Source organism: Papilio polytes, unplaced genomic scaffold (assembly GCF_000836215.1).
Source record: "Papilio polytes unplaced genomic scaffold, Ppol_1.0 DF824191.1, whole genome shotgun sequence".
NCBI classification, from domain to species: domain Eukaryota; kingdom Metazoa; phylum Arthropoda; class Insecta; order Lepidoptera; family Papilionidae; genus Papilio; species Papilio polytes.
This window is the reverse complement of record NW_013525013.1, coordinates 2,780,786-2,799,070: the sequence shown is the minus strand read 5'-3', so window position 1 is coordinate 2,799,070 and position 18,285 is coordinate 2,780,786. Positions and strand designations below refer to the sequence as shown.

The 18,285-nt window shown below is 32.5% G+C and overlaps 4 protein-coding genes across 4 annotated transcripts; 2 read left to right on the top strand and 2 right to left on the bottom strand.

Annotated features, from left to right (window-relative positions):
* The first annotated feature begins 168 nt into the window (after positions 1–168).
* On the top strand, positions 169–923 carry LOC106110948 (U6 snRNA-associated Sm-like protein LSm7). The gene is made up of 3 exons (XM_013292914.1): positions 169–350; positions 423–606; positions 715–923. The coding sequence occupies exons 1-3, from the start codon at positions 318–320 to the stop codon at positions 852–854; spliced, it is 357 nt and encodes a 118-aa protein (XP_013148368.1). The 5' UTR covers positions 169–317; the 3' UTR covers positions 855–923.
* Positions 912–7,644, bottom strand: LOC106110947. Its single transcript, XM_013292913.1, has 10 exons — positions 7,486–7,644; positions 7,288–7,360; positions 5,604–5,776; positions 4,991–5,127; positions 4,166–4,291; positions 3,259–3,467; positions 2,841–2,960; positions 2,405–2,562; positions 1,799–2,046; positions 912–1,565 (listed from the first exon to the last, which is right to left on the bottom strand). Exons 1-10 carry the CDS (start codon positions 7,538–7,540, stop codon positions 1,287–1,289), a joined length of 1,578 nt encoding a protein of 525 aa, XP_013148367.1. The 5' UTR covers positions 7,541–7,644; the 3' UTR covers positions 912–1,286.
* Positions 7,645–8,306: 662 nt separating this feature from the next.
* Positions 8,307–11,323, top strand: LOC106110916 (chitinase domain-containing protein 1). The gene is made up of 6 exons (XM_013292871.1): positions 8,307–8,643; positions 8,757–8,937; positions 9,169–9,375; positions 9,612–9,773; positions 10,252–10,489; positions 10,970–11,323. The coding sequence occupies exons 1-6, from the start codon at positions 8,389–8,391 to the stop codon at positions 11,109–11,111; spliced, it is 1,185 nt and encodes a 394-aa protein (XP_013148325.1). The 5' UTR covers positions 8,307–8,388; the 3' UTR covers positions 11,112–11,323.
* Positions 11,324–11,425: 102 nt separating this feature from the next.
* LOC106110917 (epidermal retinol dehydrogenase 2) lies at positions 11,426–18,035 on the bottom strand. The gene is made up of 7 exons (XM_013292872.1): positions 17,928–18,035; positions 14,247–14,523; positions 14,007–14,122; positions 13,109–13,228; positions 12,723–12,884; positions 12,414–12,613; positions 11,426–11,774 (listed from the first exon to the last, which is right to left on the bottom strand). Exons 2-7 carry the CDS (start codon positions 14,515–14,517, stop codon positions 11,678–11,680), a joined length of 966 nt encoding a protein of 321 aa, XP_013148326.1. The 5' UTR covers positions 14,518–14,523; positions 17,928–18,035; the 3' UTR covers positions 11,426–11,677.
* Between the last annotated feature and the right edge of the window lie 250 nt (positions 18,036–18,285).

Here is an 18,285-nt window from a genome sequence, read left to right as displayed (position 1 = left end):
AACTTGTGAATGTGCAAATAAAAATTGCTACAATCACAATTTTATAACAATTATTTGTAAAAATGCGAAAAACTACAGAACCCAAATTAAGTAAAACTAAAGCCAAGAAAGCGAAATTGAGAAAAAGTTAATTTCAGAACGTTTGAGAAAGTTAAATGTCATTGTTCTTTGACAGTTGATTGAACCGAAATAACCTAAAAAAACAAACAACTTTGAAAGAATCGCGTTCATTGTTTTAAGGAATTATTGAATTCATTTATTATTTATGATAATTGGGTTGAGGAATATTTCTTTTCTACCCAAGATTTGTTAACAATATGGCTTCCAAAGAAGGAGGAGAGAAAACTAAAGTAAGTAAAAATTTGTCACTAAGATATCGTTGAATTTTTTACATTGACACTTTTGTATGTATATCTTTTCAGAATGCTCAAGGGACTGGGGATAATAAAGAGAAGCGAAGGAAGGAATCTATATTGGACTTGAGTAAATACTTGGAGAAAAGTATACGAGTTAAGTTCGCCGGCGGTCGTGAAGCCGCGGGTATTTTGAAAGGTTATGATCCGTTGCTAAACCTTGTTCTCGACAATACAACAGAATTTTTAAGAGGTACGAGTTTCATATAACTTTCTTGTACTTTTAGACGACTTATAGAAGCCAATTTTTATTGGGAAAAGAAAAGTAAGTTATCTGTTGTTCATTATTCAATGTTTTTAGACCCAGACGACCCATACAAACTACTAGATGACACAAGAGCTCTTGGATTGGTTGTATGCCGTGGAACATCAGTTGTATTAATATGTCCTATGGATGGTATGGAAGCCATACCAAACCCATTTATAACTCAGGAAGGTTGAACATAGTGTTTATTGTATTTAACATAAGGATTTAAAATAAGTAATAAATAAGAATTCTTTATATTTAAAATTATTTTATTACAAAAAAATATTGCACTTCATTTAGATTATAATTACTTATTAATAGGTAGAAATAATCTGTGTTCATACAACTTTGACCTTAATAAAGCTGCCTTTCAATACCATACAGCAATATGAAGAAAATGAGTCTATGAAAAGTTATTACAATCTCACATTGTTTTTATTACTATACTTGCACAATAACATGACACTTGAATCATCTCATGACATCACTAGTGTTTTTATTTTAGAGACAAGGGCTTCCATGAAGTGTGGAGTAAAGAGTATAATTATTCCATACATAAAATATTAAATTGTAACCTTAAAAGACTGACTTAAATATGGTAACTTTAATTTAGATATAATTTTTTTTTAATCAAATCCAAATTCATTTCTGATCCAAGGATAGCTTTTAGGACAATCTACACATGTTATCATATATTTGTCATGTTCTAAAACTTTTGAAGGTAGTTTGCATGTCCTAGGTTTGCTGCACGCTATCTCATTATCATGGAAACGACGATCTTTGCATTGCCATGGTTGGAATTTCTTTAATTGAAGTACTGGTGTTGGTCGTTTCATCCAATCAATTACTTCTTTATATGATACAAAGTAGACATCCGGTAGTCTTAAAAGTTCTATAATAAATCTCTGAAATAAGAAAATAAAAATGTAAGAAATCTTATTCAATGTATGGAGAAAGATTTTACAAAGAACTTGCTTAATGCTAAGATAATGTTTAGGGCCTAAGAAATAAATATTGATAAAAGCAAATGAATAATAACAATAGCAACTCAATGATGGCCTAGGCAGTTGTTTATATTTTATTTACATACAAAATAAAAAAATATACAAATATATACTATAAAAATTCCTTTTTTTACCTTCAAAGCAGCAAGGTAATGGCTATTTCGTAGCCAAGTGCCACTCAAATGTATACCAAATGGAGCTCTATTTTTTAAATAATGCCTTTTGAAGTTGTTTAATAAGATACCATATATGTCATCACCAGTCAGTGTGAAATGGCAATGCTCCGGAGTGGCGTATGAATTATTCTTGCCATCTGTTAGAGAATTTATAACCATCTGCCAAAGTCCTGCATAACTTCTAGTTGGGCAATATTGATGTTTTTCTGTAAATAAACATAATAGTAAATAACAATTGTACTAGTACTTTCTAAAAATGAATTGCTCAGTTTATTATGTAAATTGAAATTACGTAAGTGTTACAAGTCGGGGGATTTCAGATTACATTTTTTAACAACTGATATTGTAAATAGTAGACCATTGTTTGGTTTTTAATTTAGGTGTCCTGGTAAGAGAGAGATCTAGATTTTGTCGGTTATTTAGTATTTAAAACAAGTATATAATAGAGGCATATAAATTCTCAAGAGTGCGATGCTTTCATCATGGGTTTGTATTATTTATTGCTTGAACAAGGAAGTATTTAGTAAGTACACAGGTCGACATTTAAACGATGGTAAATGTTACCTGTACATTCGTGCGGCATTTTGTAATCGTGTGTGTAGGGCCAGTACGGCGGGTCGGAGGGGGGCGCCACTATCGTCGCGTCGTATACGAAACCGAACTCTTGCATCATGACGTACTGTCGATTCCATCCGACTGATAGATAGGGTACACGAAGACCTCTGTACGAACACACAAGAGTACATCTATATGTATATACTATTACTACTATAATATAAAGAGGAAAGATTTTTATTTTTGGATTTTTGTACGTATTGAAATTAGTCAAAAACTACTGAGGCGATTTCAAAAATTCTTTCACCATTAAAAAGTTACGTTATTGCTGATTAACATAGGCTTTATTATTTTTTTTAATATCATGCGAAGTCGCAAGCAACAGCTAGTAGATTATAATAAAAAAACAACTAAACAACAATCGCCTTTAAAATGTTAAAAATACCTGAAATCCTCCATCCATACTTTTCCAAACCTATTGATTATGTTTGCTTGACCAACCATTTCGTCGAACCAATCTTCAACAGTAGCGTTCCTTGACCACCATTCTTCAGGACCACGGTGTCTGTAATTATTAAATATTATATAAGCGTTAGGTTTTTCTTTAATCTTAGTTAGGTAAAGGGGGATTTCTGGCGTTAGGTTAGCTAAGCTAAGCTAGTATATTAAAAAAGGGGTGCTTTAGAAATCGCGCTTAGGGCGCTGATAAGACTAAAACCGGCACTGATTACGACGTTCAGATTTTATAATAATTATTTAGGACCTTCCTAAGCGTAGATTGTGTTAAAGAAACCATCTAAAGGATGTAGATTTAACCAAGATATCACTGAATATGGCAGTTCCTGTAAAAATAGATGGCTTACGTTATCGAATGTACCGCAATTTCATGTCCATCGTTCCACAATTTCTGCACATGTCTATAGTTGGTGTAAGGGTGCGAGACAAAGAATGTCGCTTTGATGGGACAGCCGTTGGGATTTTTTCGATCAGATGTAAACAAATGTTTGTTGTAAATATCCCAGTTTTCGTGATTCACCGCTCCATTGAATGTGAGTGTAATCATTTGTGGGGTCTGCAAAGAATAACTTGTTTAAAACATTTATTAAAATAAAAAATAGAATCTCTTCTGATCATAACTGATCTTTGCTGTGTCTAAAAATTACGATTCGTTAAATATCGGTTAAGTGAACTTTCATACGGAACAAACAAGCTCGTTTTCACCAAATACTAGCCCCAGGCAGTTATGTAATGGTGCTATGTATTTGTAATTATGAGGCAGCAAAAGTTGCGACTCATTATTGGTAACAAGAATTTCTTAAAAACCGTTATGAAAATATCTTTAACTTCTTCACTGTATTGAAATAACTCAAAAACTACCGGGCCGATTTAAAAATTTCTTTCACCGTTAGAAAGGTAATTTATCTGTGATTGAATAGGCTATATTTTTATTTTTTCGTGGGCGTAGTCGTGGTCAACAGCTAGTATTTAGTAAACACGCGCCGTAGGAATTTCTGTAAATAATGTCTCTGTTATTTAATATATTTTTATTTATAAATTGAAACTTAAACAACGGTATGTAGAGCGTAAAAGGGAGTACGATCGATTAATATATCTACGAATGTCTCGGCGGTGGAAACGAAACTGCAACAAGGCATAGGATGATTGAAATAGCACATGTTTGTATAATATAAGGTAATTAGGTAAGTATTGTGCAGCAAAACGGAAGAGCGTAAAATCACGCGATGAATTTGCTCGAGTGAGTTACATTACCTGATTAGGTACGAGATTTCCTGGTATTTCTTTGCCGGTTTTCGTGCAGAAACATTCTGGCAACAGGCACATGTTGGGATCGCATGGTTCCGATGAATTTGGATCGTTTTTGACGTCACACCATGCCTAAAATAAAACGTATAAAATGTTAATGTAGACGTTAAAAAAAATTGACACCAGGACCGTCGTAAAGCCTTATTTTGCAAGGTTTCGCTTATTAGACTGATAGAGGCTCAGATACCTTGAAAATGACGTCACTGTCTGATAAGGTAATAAAATCTGATATTTTACACGTTGGGTTGTTATCAGACAAATTACAATTTGGTGGGACAGACCCTAAATGTTTCAAAATATTTATATAACGTCCGTTACGATGAATAATCCCTTTTAAACCGTGAAAGTTTTTTACAAGTATTAGTTGTATTATCATTAGAAATCTCGTCATGTTTCGCTTACGATGCAACAAGTGACGACAACTTAGAGATGGCATAGATGCAACTGCTACTGTTGCACAACACCACTGTTAAAGTCATTCTAATTCACTGAGAATAATTTCGTTCGATAGTCTTGTTTCCATTGTCAAAACACTTTATCGCTATCTTTGTTTTTTGAAGCAGTATGAAAAGGACGACACTAATATAACTAAAATACTTTTTTTTATGACATAATCATAAAGAAAGTTATGAGAATTCAAAATGGCGGTTTTGTTTACATTGAGATACTTTTTAAAACAATGGCAAATTAAGTAGTTAAAAATGTTAGCAATTTCTATATAGTAAGTAAATAATTGTTATTTAGTTTAAACACATATTCATAATTAAATACTTCGTCAGATAAATCATCGCAGTCAAATGATCCGTCGCAGAAGAATTCCGCCGGCAAACAGCGACCGTCTGCGCAGCCCAGGTGTGTTTCATTTGCACACATCGCATGTTCCAGAAGCGGCTGTGGCAAGACTATTTCTAAAAAAAATGTTATTAAGTTTAAAAAGTACAATAATAATAAAAACTCAAGTGAGTGAATGCGTTTTTATAATACATAATCACGATTAAAAAAGGGATAAATTGGCTGGTAGTGATTACTGATTATTAACAGTACCAACTCACAATCTTAGATAGTTTATTCAGCGTTACCAACATCTACTAGTCAATCAGCTGACCATAGCTGTATACTAAAATGCATAAAATGAAACACGTAATGTTGCATTACAAACTCATTAAACATATTGTCAGTGGTCGGATAGTTTATTTGCGCAATTTCTCGCCAAGTTAACCCTTTACACTTTCCGATGGGATACTTAGTAAAATTTTAATTAGTATTATAGTAATGTATACATAGAGCGAAGTAGAGACGATTGACAAACAAAGCTGACCCCATTACCATTTGAAATATAGGCTAGGAAGAGAAAAAGAGAATAATGTATAGAATTTTTTATTACCTTTTGTGACATCACAATTATGGACATTTTGATATTTATCGCACAGTTGTCGGTTGACGTCAAAAAGTCGCCCTTCCGAACATTTAAATTCGAACACCTCACCCTCTACACAAAGGTAGTACTTGGCGCATTCGTTTTTGGTCCATAGTATGTCTTCGGATCTGTCTGGATTCCTTCAAACAAAGCATTATCTTGTACAAAGTTAATATTGCATTTTCTTAATGCTGTAATTTACATGTTTAACTTGTGTCCCTGTGGTTAAAAAATTCCATAGTCCCATTTAGATTACATAATCTTACTTTTCTGGTGATATCGATACTAACTAAAGTTTAAAAAATATGAAAAAGGATAGATTAGATACAGGACCTTAATATTCTATGTGAATTTAGCACTATCGATCATGTAACAACTACTAAAAGAAACTGATTTGTCAAATAGCCAAGTTCTAGCTCTCACAGGTGCATGGTGTGTTGCTGTGGCGAAAGTGAATTTCACAAGATGACGCAGGAAGTTGTAATAACGTAAAACACAATGGTAAACCGGACGGTCGCCAATCGTGCTACCACAAGCCATTCAGCGCTGTCAAGGTTGTGGCGAAAGTATTGTGGGGTCAACAACCTTATAGCAACTACTATTCTATTCTATTTATTTTCATCAATGATGCGTTAATCGCGTGAAGGAAGTGCATGATCGTGTTATATAACAAGAAATAACATGATATCAGTTTGTTTGTAATTTCATATGTGTATTTCTTTCATTTTTCTGATAAAAACAAACTAACTCGTTTAAAGACACGTCGCTGTATACTGGCTGGTTTGAATTTTTTTTTATAAAAAAGTTTTGAAATTGCAAAAAGGTTTACTTCGATTACGCGGGATACGTAGCTCACGGAATAGTTGATCGTAATGATAAATAAATTAAAATGTTTTATATACAACGTTAACAATTATTTTATACTATGCTGACTAAGAACTTACGTGTAGTAACAATTTTATTTTTTGTTTAAAAAAACGTCAACTAATGTATAAATAAACTGCACTAAAACTTAAGTAGTAGTTGAAATAATTACATTAGATTTTATCTATTAATAATTACTAATTTAAAGTTATTTCCGAAACACTCGTCGTCACACTCATTCTTCTTAAAAAAAGTGAGACAACAATATGTTTTTGCACGGCTACTTCGACAGTGGAAAGTCTGTTACTTTATCTATTTTGTAAACCTTAACAATTAAGAATGTCAATAGGCGTCATCAGCTCTGCCCCGCTTAGTGTGTTACTCTGGATTCAAGAGTTCAATGATGGGTTAGTTATCTAAGTAAGTAAGATAAGTCTTATGACTTATCTTGCTTACACTTGATAGGTTTTTGTAAATAAAAAAAAGAACCTATGTTCTGTACGTTGGGAAGTTGAACGGCTAACCAAAAATCTTCTTATGAGATAAGAAATATGTTATTTAAGTAAAGTAATCATCGCAAAAATTAGCGCATGAACACATTTAATTATCTTTACTAATGTCATTACGAGGAAAGATTGAAATGTTTGTTTTATTGAGCTTTGAAACCGATTTCATTAAATTGGCGCGGTTGACGCGGGCAAAAGCTAGTTAAAAATAATGGCAAGTACGTTTAAAATACAGAATAAAAAATGAAACATTAAAAAAATATAATAAAAAAGAGGCAAACCTGTAAAATCTTCCGTTTTCAATACATTTTGTTTGATTTAAACTTGTGTGCACCACTTCCTTACCTCGCACTTCTGTAATAAATATTTTTTCGTTTTAAAAAAATACGCACTTTCACAGTAACCAATAAATATAATTTAAAAAGCAAAAGCGCGCGGATTGTTACTTTTTATTAAAATATATACAAACTTAATTTTACCTAGAATGGATAGAAAAGTAAAGCACAAGACGGCTAGCATAAACAACCTAACCATGTTGTGCGTTTGGTTTCCGTCAAAACACTGATACTCGATGCTACACAAGATACTCCAGCGAACCGCTCGTTCATCGCCGGACACTGGCCACTTTCTTTTGCTCGGAAGTGATATAATTAGTACTTACTTCATAGCTTTTTAATTTACGTCTATGCGCCGCTTGTATATCTCAGCACGTACCTATCCCTTGTAATGGCTCCAATTTTGATGTGGATGATTGAAATAAACGTTTACTCATGTTTCTATGACACTAGTATAGGACGCTGCTAAAGTTATTTGTTTGTTATGCTATATCTACGATCGTTTAGTAGATTCCTAAAAGTAAGAAAGCTTAAGAGAGCTTTAAGAATTTTAATCAAATTGTGAACCTCCTTTTTGATGTCGGATAAATATATCTAATACTGACGTCTTTTTATCACAGTTAGAGGAAATTATGGGTTCTAACGCAATGGGATTGTAAATACTTTTATGGTACCCACATATCTGGGATCAAACTTGAGATTGATGGCAGGGTAAGAAGTAGACTAACCGTTAATCTACATAGTCAAACTATGATAAATGTTATGTTAAATGTTTTTTATAGCTATGTTATAGATGTAAATTAGTTGTATTTATTCCTGAAAAGGTAATATCAAAATATTACGATACATTATTTATTTAAAAAATATACATTTGTGCATAACTACGACAACCAAGCTGCACGACGTTTGACGACTCTACCAATTAGTCATCTGTGAAAATGATAACCGATTACCGGCTGTCAATGTCAATGTAAATATCAATAAATGTTACCGTATCATCTAGTTTCTTTAAAAACTATTGAATTATTTTAGATATAGTTAATAAAAATGAAGCGCACAATAACAGTTGTTCTATTGGCAATCTTGTTTAACTTTTGCTTGAGTACTTTATCTCCACCTTCAGATAAAAAGACACAAAAGAATATTAAACCGCAGGAAGGCGCTAGGAAAACTAATGTACAAGATCGTAAATTAGTGATTGAAAATGCTTACGTGAAAGATATTCTAAAATATCATGCAACATACCATCAAGATGTTTCATTCAGGAACTTTAAAAACCCGGTATTGGGTTATGTGACGCCCGTAAGTTCATTGATTTTTACGTGTATAGGTTTTTAATTATTTTTAGCCGTAGTCGGAGACTTATATTAATATTTAGTAAATTGCTCTATACTAAAGTAATAATACTGTTTTAGTGGAATAACAAAGGCTATGATGTTGCAAAGACATGGGCTCCTAAATTCAACTACATCTGTCCTGTTTGGTTGCAAGTTAAGAGGCAATCCCCTAGTATTTACATTATATCTGGAATACATGATGTTGATCACGCATGGATGAAGTCTGTAAGACAAAAAGGTTCACAGAGTAACTTAAAAAGTATGTATTCAGAGATTAATTAAGATCAAACACTACACATTTAGCATTCTATTGTTTGTTTGTCCTCTCGTCAAATATAAGCAAAGAAGATAGACTTGTTTACCATCACTTTCACTTATAATTCTTAATTAGATTTGGAAGGTTTTATTATTATTATAAATATTCATTTACAATTATTTGGGCCTCAGGTCTTAGTTCTATTGATAACTGGAGTTTAATATATTTTTCTAGTTCTTCCAAGACTGCTGTTTGAAAATTGGCAGCCAACAGATCTGAAGGCTTTTTTTACGGAGCCCACAGCACATGCAGAGCAACAAGCGCTAATTAATGAAATAAAAAAAGCCTGCAAACAGTGGAAGTTTGATGGAATTGTTCTGGAGATTTTCTCTCAAATTGGAAAGTACATTGAGAAATCTGTCGAATTCATTCAGAAGTTTGGTAAGTTTTTTTCATGATTAAAGTATATATTGTATATAATAAATGGTGTATTAATGAAAATATTTTAAATCTTAATCTTCATAAAACCTTGTAAGACTTTCCGATGATTGGAATAAGTCCAGAAGGATGATCTAAAACATTTAAATTTAATTTTAATTGTTAATCCCTAAAAACAAATATTTTATAAATTAAATAATTGTTAATATTAAATAATAAGAGTTATATATTTTTTTCAGGTTTAGCGATGGATGAAAATGATTTTAAGCTTATCTTAGTTTATCCTCCGTTCCGTGGTTACCCTAGTGATGACTTCTTAGTGCAAGCGTTCAATGAAATATATCCTTATGTGGAAGCTGTGTCAGTTATGACTTACGACTATTCTAATCCACAGAAACCAGGTAAGTCAATTATCAATTAAATTAATACCATCTTAATACTTTTTTTTATTCCAAATCAAGTGTTAGGTTTGGTTTCAAAGGTAGTATCAGACTTAATCCTTGAATTAAGATAAATAAATAAATAAATTTTTATCTTTATTGCAACATTATACTTACTGTTAGGAACAAAATTAGTACCGTGCTGTAGAGTTGGCGCAACTCTAGATTATCGGCATAAACGTCACGTCCCTAGCTGACAGCTGTCAATGTCACTAGAAGTATGGATAGATTGGCGCGTAACTTGAGTCTTGACGAGAAGTATTGCTCTGAGTTAAAAGCGACAATATCAATTAAATAAGTTGTCTAAAATTACATAGTATGTTTTAATATGAAATTGAATTGGTTTAAGACACATTTACATTGTTGAAAACTCATTACTTAAATTTAAGGATTGTTTTAATTTTTCATTCATTTGTATACTTTTTGATGTATATTTCAGGTCCAAACGCACCATTGACTTGGATAAGATTATGTGTTGAAAAACTAATGAATAATGAAGATAGTTCGGAGAAGAAATCAAAAATTCTGTTAGGATTGAACTTCTATGGGAATGCTTACACTGTTAATGGTGGAGGTCCCATTGTTGGCACAGAATATATCGATCTATTAAAACATGCCAGGAATAATCAAGCACTTACTTACAATAATAAGACTGGAGAGAATTACATTGAAGTTAGGTGAGTTTATTTGGTACTTGATTTCATAGATTTAAGCTATGATTCCGCCCGCGTTGAATTAAAAAATTAATTAAAAAAAAGCCAATGTTACTAGCCAATATTGTAGCTTTTTTATGCTGAAAGAATTTTTGAAATAGGCCCAGTAGTTTTTGATTTATTTCAGTACATAAAAAAATCCCAATCTTTATCATATTAGTATTCATACTAATTTTCGCCCGTAAGTCCATCCAAAAAAAATGAAAATAAAAAGCATGCAGTCTGTCTGCCAGGATTTGCTCTATATCAATGCCAAGTTTGATAAAGATGCATACACTTTAGGCAACAGACTGTAATGAACATCCACCCAAACTTTTGTGTTTTTAATATAAATAAATAAATAATAAAATTAAGACAAAATTCTATCACACAATAACATCAATATAATAGAGGTAAATATGCAGTAAAAAGAACTAAAGAGCTTTTAAAATGTCATGTTTTCAGGACTCCACAAGGCGCGAAAAAGATTTTCTACCCGTCTCTTTACTCCATCCACAAGAGGTTAGAACTCGCACACATGTATGGAACTGGAGTTGCCATATGGGAATTAGGACAAGGTCTTGATTACTTCTATGACTTATTTTAATCAATTATTATACTAAGTCAATTATTTAACTATATAATTAACAAATATTTAAAACATTCACAAATCTCATGTGAAATAAATATTGTAATAATAGTAGGCAAATAAACTTGAGATGTTAGTTTCCTAGATGTGCCATTTTTAACACTTTCAGTGCTATAGTTAGTACACTTTCATACGAAAACAATGTCGTGGCATTGAATGTGTTATGATCAGCATTTTTCACTTTTAATGTTTTTCGAAATCCTATAACAACTATGTATTACTTATACAATTAATTTTAAAAATTATACTAAAGAATAGAATAAAAATCTCAATAAGTGTATATGTTTTATTCTTCATTCAAAATTAACAAACATTTAATTCAGTCTTTACATGTTAACAACGTAATAACGTAGAACTATAATAGCTACGTTAAAAACATACAGATAAAAAATCTGGACTAAATACCAGTAAATTGGTTTTAAACATATTTCCATCTTTGTCATTCTCTTTGGAAAAAATGGAGATAACAATTTTACACATTTGTGTCTAAACTTTGAAAAGTTTAAGATTTAAGATGGATTATTTTAAGCCAGATTTGGTTTCTTCTTCAAATCCATCATTGACTGAGGTCCTTTCATGACGCGATGCATCAGGTCCCAGCACATTTTAGCTGGCAACAAACTGGAATACAGATAAAACATTACCTTTTTTTGTTATGGTAATTAAATTAATAATAAGGCGGCAATAAGTTATTATATATTTTCATCGGAATTTCTATTTCTTCGTAAGATGATGTGACGTAACTAGTATATTGTTATGCATAAGCAAAAGTATAACAAGAAACATTTAAGTTTTCGCATAATACGTGTTGTCTGCCTGTTGAATAAAATATTTATGACCCCTAGATAAAACAACATTCGATTAGCAATATCGCTGATCGAAAAGTCAAAAATATATGGAACGAACAATAACTTTTAGCATGTCATGTATTTATTCTCAAATATATTGACACATTTTGTTCATTTTACTAGCGATATCTAATAGAAAGTCACTTTGTCTTGGAGTGCAGGTATGGTGGAATAAGAGATAAATTGAATGTAATCACGATACTAGCACCATTAATGCAACACTAGCGTTATTAATGTAACACCAGCGCCATTAATGCAATACTAGCGCCCTTAATGCAACACTAGCGCCATTAATGCAACACTAGCGCCATTAATGCAACACTAGCGCCATTAATGCAACACTAGCGCCATTAATGCAACACTAGCGCCATTCGACAACAAAGAAGCGTCTTGATCAAAAACTTCTACTTACCACTTAAGCGGTAGTAGATATCTAACGGAGCCGGGCATCACGCAGTTGACTTCGTTCTTCCTGATGGAGTCTATCATAGTCTCGGCCACGTAGTCGGGCTCCAGCATCGGCATGAGGCGCGGCGTCACGCCGTCGAACATACCAGTGTTGATGTAGTACGGACAAACAAGCGTAGCGTAAATCGTATTGTGGCCGTGAGCCTAAAACAGATTATTTTAGCGAATTAACGACTTTACTTCGACAGATAAAGGTTACAATTAATTGTGTATATTTGCTCCTTGATTTTATAAGTTGGTATCTATGACTTACCCTTAGCTCTGTGAATAAGCTCTCGTGGAAGCCGACGGTAGCAAACTTAGTAGCACTATAGTCGGTGCAGCGGTAAGTACCGAGCAGGCCGGCCACCGAGCCCACAGTCACTATGTGCCCTTTCCCTGACTTAATCATGTCGGGCAAGAATGCTTTTACTGTCTGAAATCAAGGAAATATGAAATATTTCTAAGGTAAGTGTGCGAATTTTGAATAAAATTTAAGCTAGTTGAAAATGAACGTAGAAAAAGATACACAATAAACTCCCCACTTACACACGCACTTATACGCGTTAAGAGCGCTCATTTTGGTGATCAGGAAAAAGTTTCAGTAAAAAAATGAAACCTACACGTTACATGTAATAAGAAAATTTAGTGGCAACTTACCCAATAATGGGAGAGTATGTTGACTTTGTATGTGGTCTCTATGGCAACATCGCTCAGTTCCAGTAAGGTTTCTCCAAACACCGTGCCAGCATTGTTGATAAGCATGTCCACTTTTCCCACCTTTAAAGAAATATACATATCGATCAGTCGGTATGAGTTTAGATAGAACGTTGTCGATGACTGGAGAGGTCGCCACCTCTATTGTACTTCTGCCTATTCTCAGAAATAGCTTGCATAACAGATATTTTTCTCATATGCTAAGAAACATAACGTTGCTGTAAACTAGCTTCGTAGATTTTCATACAACAAAATACGATACTTTCGCGTCGGAATACGCATGAGTTTTTATGTTTGTGAATTACCTTCGGCAACACTTATTATAAAGTAAGGTTATCGCCCAAATGATTTATATGATTCGAGGCAAAGGAAGTAACAAATGTACTTTCCGCTTAAAAAAACAGGAACATTAATTTTCTTCGACACAAGGTTGTAAAGGAATTTATGAAGTCATTTACAAGTCAAGTACGTTTGGCTTAAATGTTTAAGGATATGTAAATAACATTTTTTCTCTGTTTTAGAGCAGAGCTAATTACAGCAAACAGCTACAATAATATAACTTCTATAAAAATGTTGCCATAGTAGCGCTATTTTGTTTCCTAATTTATTACTATAGGAGAATTGTGACAAGCGATCATTTTCAAGCTACCTACATAATTGACGATTTCCTGCATGCAAGTTGTGTTAAACGTATTTAAGTTACGTAAATGTTTTTCTTGAACGTTTGCCTACAAGTTTGTGAACGATATTAGAGGAATAGCAATTTTTAAAATGTCACAGGTAATGTATCAAGAAATAGTGCATTTAATGTAGATATGTAAATTAAGGGATGATTACTAACCTCTTTCTTTACTTTTTCAGCAGTGGTATAAACTGAAATCTTGTCTGCGAGATCCACGATGTAACTTGCTACTTCATAACCCTCTTCGGTAAGTGCGTCGCAAGTCTTCTGTAGAGCTGATAAAAATAGACGTGATTGGTAAATATTTAAAACTAAATCCATATAAGTATACATTAACTAAGTTTATTATTAATGAAATATATCTATTTTTGCTTATATAATTAGTAGTAGAAAACATACCTTCTTTGTTGATATCCCATGCTACAACTTTGGCTCCAAGACGTGCCAATTTGATTGACAAATGTCGGCCAACTCCGCCTCCCGCGCCGGTTACCACGACCACGTCCCCCTTTAGACTCTTCATTGGCCTTATAGCATTAGGCATTAAAGTCCAGAAGAGTGATTCCAAGATATAGTAACAGGATAGCAACAGAAACAGTACTGTATCCTTCGCAATATCGAATACTCTCGACATTTGCGAAGGTGTATGTATCTTTGTCGACTCCAACATGATTGCCTGAAATTAAACAATAACTTTTAATACACAGAAATTTAAACAAAGAACTAATTAGCCTTGTAATATAGAGGTAGTTAGGATTTGAGTGTTCCAAAACTCTCTAAAAAACCTATAAAACCAAATTAAAAATATTTTCTTGCAATGTAATATAATACATTTATCATGAAAAAACGGTTCCGCTACAGTCAGTGTGTGAAAAATAAAAAATATCACAAAAAAAAACGACAAAAACAATTTCCATGTAGAAGTTTTTTGTGCTTTGATGCAATTCAAATTCGGTTGACGTAATTGTTGATTGTAAACGGATGAATTTTATAAAACTGGAATTATTAGTTGTGAATTAAGAAATAAACGAATAAGGCGGGAAAATATTTTAAGAGGATTTTCCTTATTTGACAATCAAGTGATGTTTGATATTGCTTTAGACTGAGAATTTTATTACCAACTTGCTGTATTTACGCTTTATTGAAGTTATAAATAGTGAGCCCTTTTACAAAGGTAAGGTCGCCCAGTTTCTAGTTCGATCTGGAAACAAAATTATTTAATTATACCAGAAGCGTTATTCGATATAACCACTTTAGTCTCAAAATGTTTTGTGACTAGCTTTCGCCCGCGACTCCGTCCGCGTGGAATTAGAAAGGAACAAGAAAAAGTGAGTAGCCTATATGTTCTTCCAGACTATCCTCTACATCTATACCAAATTTCATCGAGATCCGTTCAGCCGTTTAGGCTACAAACTCTAACAAACATCCATCCATCCGTTTAAACGTTCGCATTTATAATATTAGTAAGATTAGTAAGTAATTAGTAAGTAAAGTAGTAATTAGTAAGATAAGATTACTGTCTACTAATAATAATTTTGATACGGTTAACTCACAACTAAACATTTTCAAAGAGTGCATTTGTAACCAATATACTAATGTTATAAAGAGGAAAGATTTGCATTTTTGTATGTTTTGAAATAACTCAAAAAACTACTGAGCCGATTTTAAAAAATTCTTCCACCTTTACAATTATAATTTATCTGTGAGTAACATAGGCTTTATTTTCATTATTTTTTAATTTCACGCGGGCGGAGTCGTGAGCAACAGCTTGTATATGATGTTTTCATACAAATCGGATGGCGACCCAGTCTTAAAAAATTAGCCAAGCTGGTCAGATATGTCTTACATACCTGCGATAATATAGAATGTGTAATACCTTAAAAACATCGTACCAATGCCAAGTATTTGCAAACTAAGAGTGCAGAAACATGCCGTGCATCTAAATACTCGATAAATTTTTTGTTCTCCTACCCATGTCTTGTGTAAATTGCAAACAATCTGTGCCAAATTTCATTTCTTTTACAATTAAACACCAACGTTGATTATCAAATGTTGTTTGTAATTTATAGGATTTTAATAGTCTAAGAAGTCATTTTAAGGTTATTTACATTCAGATGTACAATGTCGCCGCTCAAACAAAAAAACGTCTTATTTAAGCACGCTAACTTGCTGCACGTTAACTTGTCTATATTTTTTAGTAACCGAGTAGCACTTGAATAGGAATTCCTCAATTTTTTTAATCAAAATAATGTAACCCTCCATCTTCTATCATAAAGTGATTTAATGCTTTGCTTCAACGACGTGCGATATGAACTTATAAAGTTCTTTGTCGTATACACAATTCTTGTCCACCATCTACATTAGAAAGTTGCGTAGAAAGTGATTTCCAGATCCATAGTAGGTCAAACTTGGTAAATATTTTGATTCTCGTCTTATAGTTACATTTCTGTATGCGTTTATTTTTATTTTATATACTTTATGCGACTAATAATTTCTTGGGAAGTTACATGTTGCCCAGGTTCAAGGGCCTAGCAAGAATACTTTCGAGAAAGTATTCGAAATGTATCGACACAATTTGTTTTGTGTGAGTTTCGTGCAGCGCTCATATCGAGCCTAAAGTACACCAATAAATCTTATACAAATTTCATCGATGGTTTTGTTGTCACGATTTTTTTAACGTATATATAATATGATATGATATAATAATAATAACCATTGTTATTAAACGATTTTTAATTAAAATCGTCATTACAATTAACATACGCTATTAATGTCGAGGTTTGGGTCCACAATCATCTATGTTTTAAGTTTCGTTAACTAATTTAAAAGCATTTATTGAACATAATCGGTGGTAATATTTTACATACGGCAATTTGAATTTAACCAGTTGACGTCGTCTTCATTTTGATTATCAATAACATCTGTGGATGATTCATTTTTTTTCAATATAGAAAGGAGTTAGTTGTTTGTCATATATCTTTTTTTTTATAGAATTATAACAGCTAACGATTGGTTTGGCTGAGATCTAGACAAGGCGATGTACTACCTTGATCTACTAAATATTGAGCTTCGGTATCAAGAGGCAGCGACTTGATCTCGTACTCCTGTATTATTTAATTTAAATTTTGTGATATTTATATGCATTCAGATTAAACAGAATGATCTGTCTCATCATAAAGATTAGCGTTGCAAAGTACATTGGACGCATGATTATTTTCTTACCAGCTTGTTCTAAAAATGTCATGGATTCGGCAGTTTAGGCTACAAACTGTAACAAATAGTCATCGAAAATTTCGTATTTATAATATTAAGTAGGTATGATTATATGGAAAGAATCGTGTAGGTATTGTTAAAATTAATAAGATTTTTTTTTACTCTTTGCTTGAAATGAATAATAATAATAAAAATACTTTTAAATATAATATGCTCTACTTTAATCAATAAGAAATATAACCAATCAGTTTAATAAGAATTTAAAAGTTTGAACAATACTTTGTTGTGCAAGCGTAAGATGTTTTTGCTTATCAAAACAAAATGAACAAGTCAAAGCTTGGATACTGATAACTGTAATATTCATCATCGTTAAAATTGTCTGTAAAGTTACGAATATTGACTAATTTTCATAGTCATTTATAATTAATTAATTTATCTTATAGCTAGGCCAGAAATTCATCTACAATGATGTCCAAAAATTAAGTTATCCGGAATTACTCGTAGCGGTACAAGTTATAGGCACTTTTATTATTTTAAAACAATAAATAAAATATTTATAAACCTGTATTGGAGCGATTTTCTGTATTAAAAGTCAAGAAAGCCGTTAAGTATCGTAACAGTTAATAATCTTAACCACAGCCCAGTACTATTAATATTAAGCCCGTATTGGAAAGTAAAGTAATAATAGTTTTTATAATTACTAGGCTTTTTAAATTTCAAGCAACGAAAGTTTATCTTTAAAATTGCTGTCATGAGTTTTTTAATTAGGTATTCACACAATGTGATTGACACAAGTTTGAAAAAAATAACTGTATATTTATTAAGATCCCGCAAATATGATAGTAAAAAATGTCAAACTGTACTTACAAATGTTTGAATGCCGCGAAAGTAGGTTAGTTATTTTACGCGCGGAATTTTAAAAAGTCGTATTTCCCGCGCGAATGGAACGTTGTTCGCGGCGGTTGGTCACTTACTGCGTGTACGCTGCTCTACTCTGCGCTTTCTCTGCTAACGGTATCTACTGCTTTTCGCGTGCGTTCCTCTCACAGCAAACATAATAATTAAGAAACAACTATAACCTCAAACTAGTACAGATTAACTGTCAATAATACACAGAGTCAGTCTTTATGTCTTCTGTAATTTTCATTAACCTATAATAGTACACATATATAGACAGATGTAGGTGATCCCCAAAGCATTCCTTCTTGTGGTCCTTCTCATCGCA

Coding starts and splice junctions, on each gene's coding strand:
- LOC106110948 (XM_013292914.1), top strand. CDS start 318: ATGGCTTCCAAAGAAGGAGGAGAGAAAACTAAA. Junction 351..422: donor AAGGAGGAGAGAAAACTAAA/GTAAGTAAAAAT, acceptor ATATCTTTTCAG/AATGCTCAAGGGACTGGGGA. Junction 607..714: donor TACAACAGAATTTTTAAGAG/GTACGAGTTTCA, acceptor CAATGTTTTTAG/ACCCAGACGACCCATACAAA.
- LOC106110947 (XM_013292913.1), bottom strand. CDS start 7,540: ATGGTTAGGTTGTTTATGCTAGCCGTCTTGTGCTTTACTTTTCTATCC. Junction 4,292..4,990: donor GCGATGATTTATCTGACGAA/GTATTTAATTAT, acceptor GTTTTATTTTAG/GCATGGTGTGACGTCAAAAA. Junction 1,566..1,798: donor ATTACCTTGCTGCTTTGAAG/GTAAAAAAAGGA, acceptor TTCTTATTTCAG/AGATTTATTATAGAACTTTT.
- LOC106110916 (XM_013292871.1), top strand. CDS start 8,389: ATGAAGCGCACAATAACAGTTGTTCTATTGGCAATCTTGTTTAACTTT. Junction 8,938..9,168: donor TTCACAGAGTAACTTAAAAA/GTATGTATTCAG, acceptor ATATTTTTCTAG/TTCTTCCAAGACTGCTGTTT. Junction 9,774..10,251: donor TTCTAATCCACAGAAACCAG/GTAAGTCAATTA, acceptor TGTATATTTCAG/GTCCAAACGCACCATTGACT.
- LOC106110917 (XM_013292872.1), bottom strand. CDS start 14,517: ATGTTGGAGTCGACAAAGATACATACACCTTCGCAAATGTCGAGAGTA. Junction 14,123..14,246: donor ATGGGATATCAACAAAGAAG/GTATGTTTTCTA, acceptor TATTTTTATCAG/CTCTACAGAAGACTTGCGAC. Junction 13,229..14,006: donor CTGAAAAAGTAAAGAAAGAG/GTTAGTAATCAT, acceptor ATTTCTTTAAAG/GTGGGAAAAGTGGACATGCT.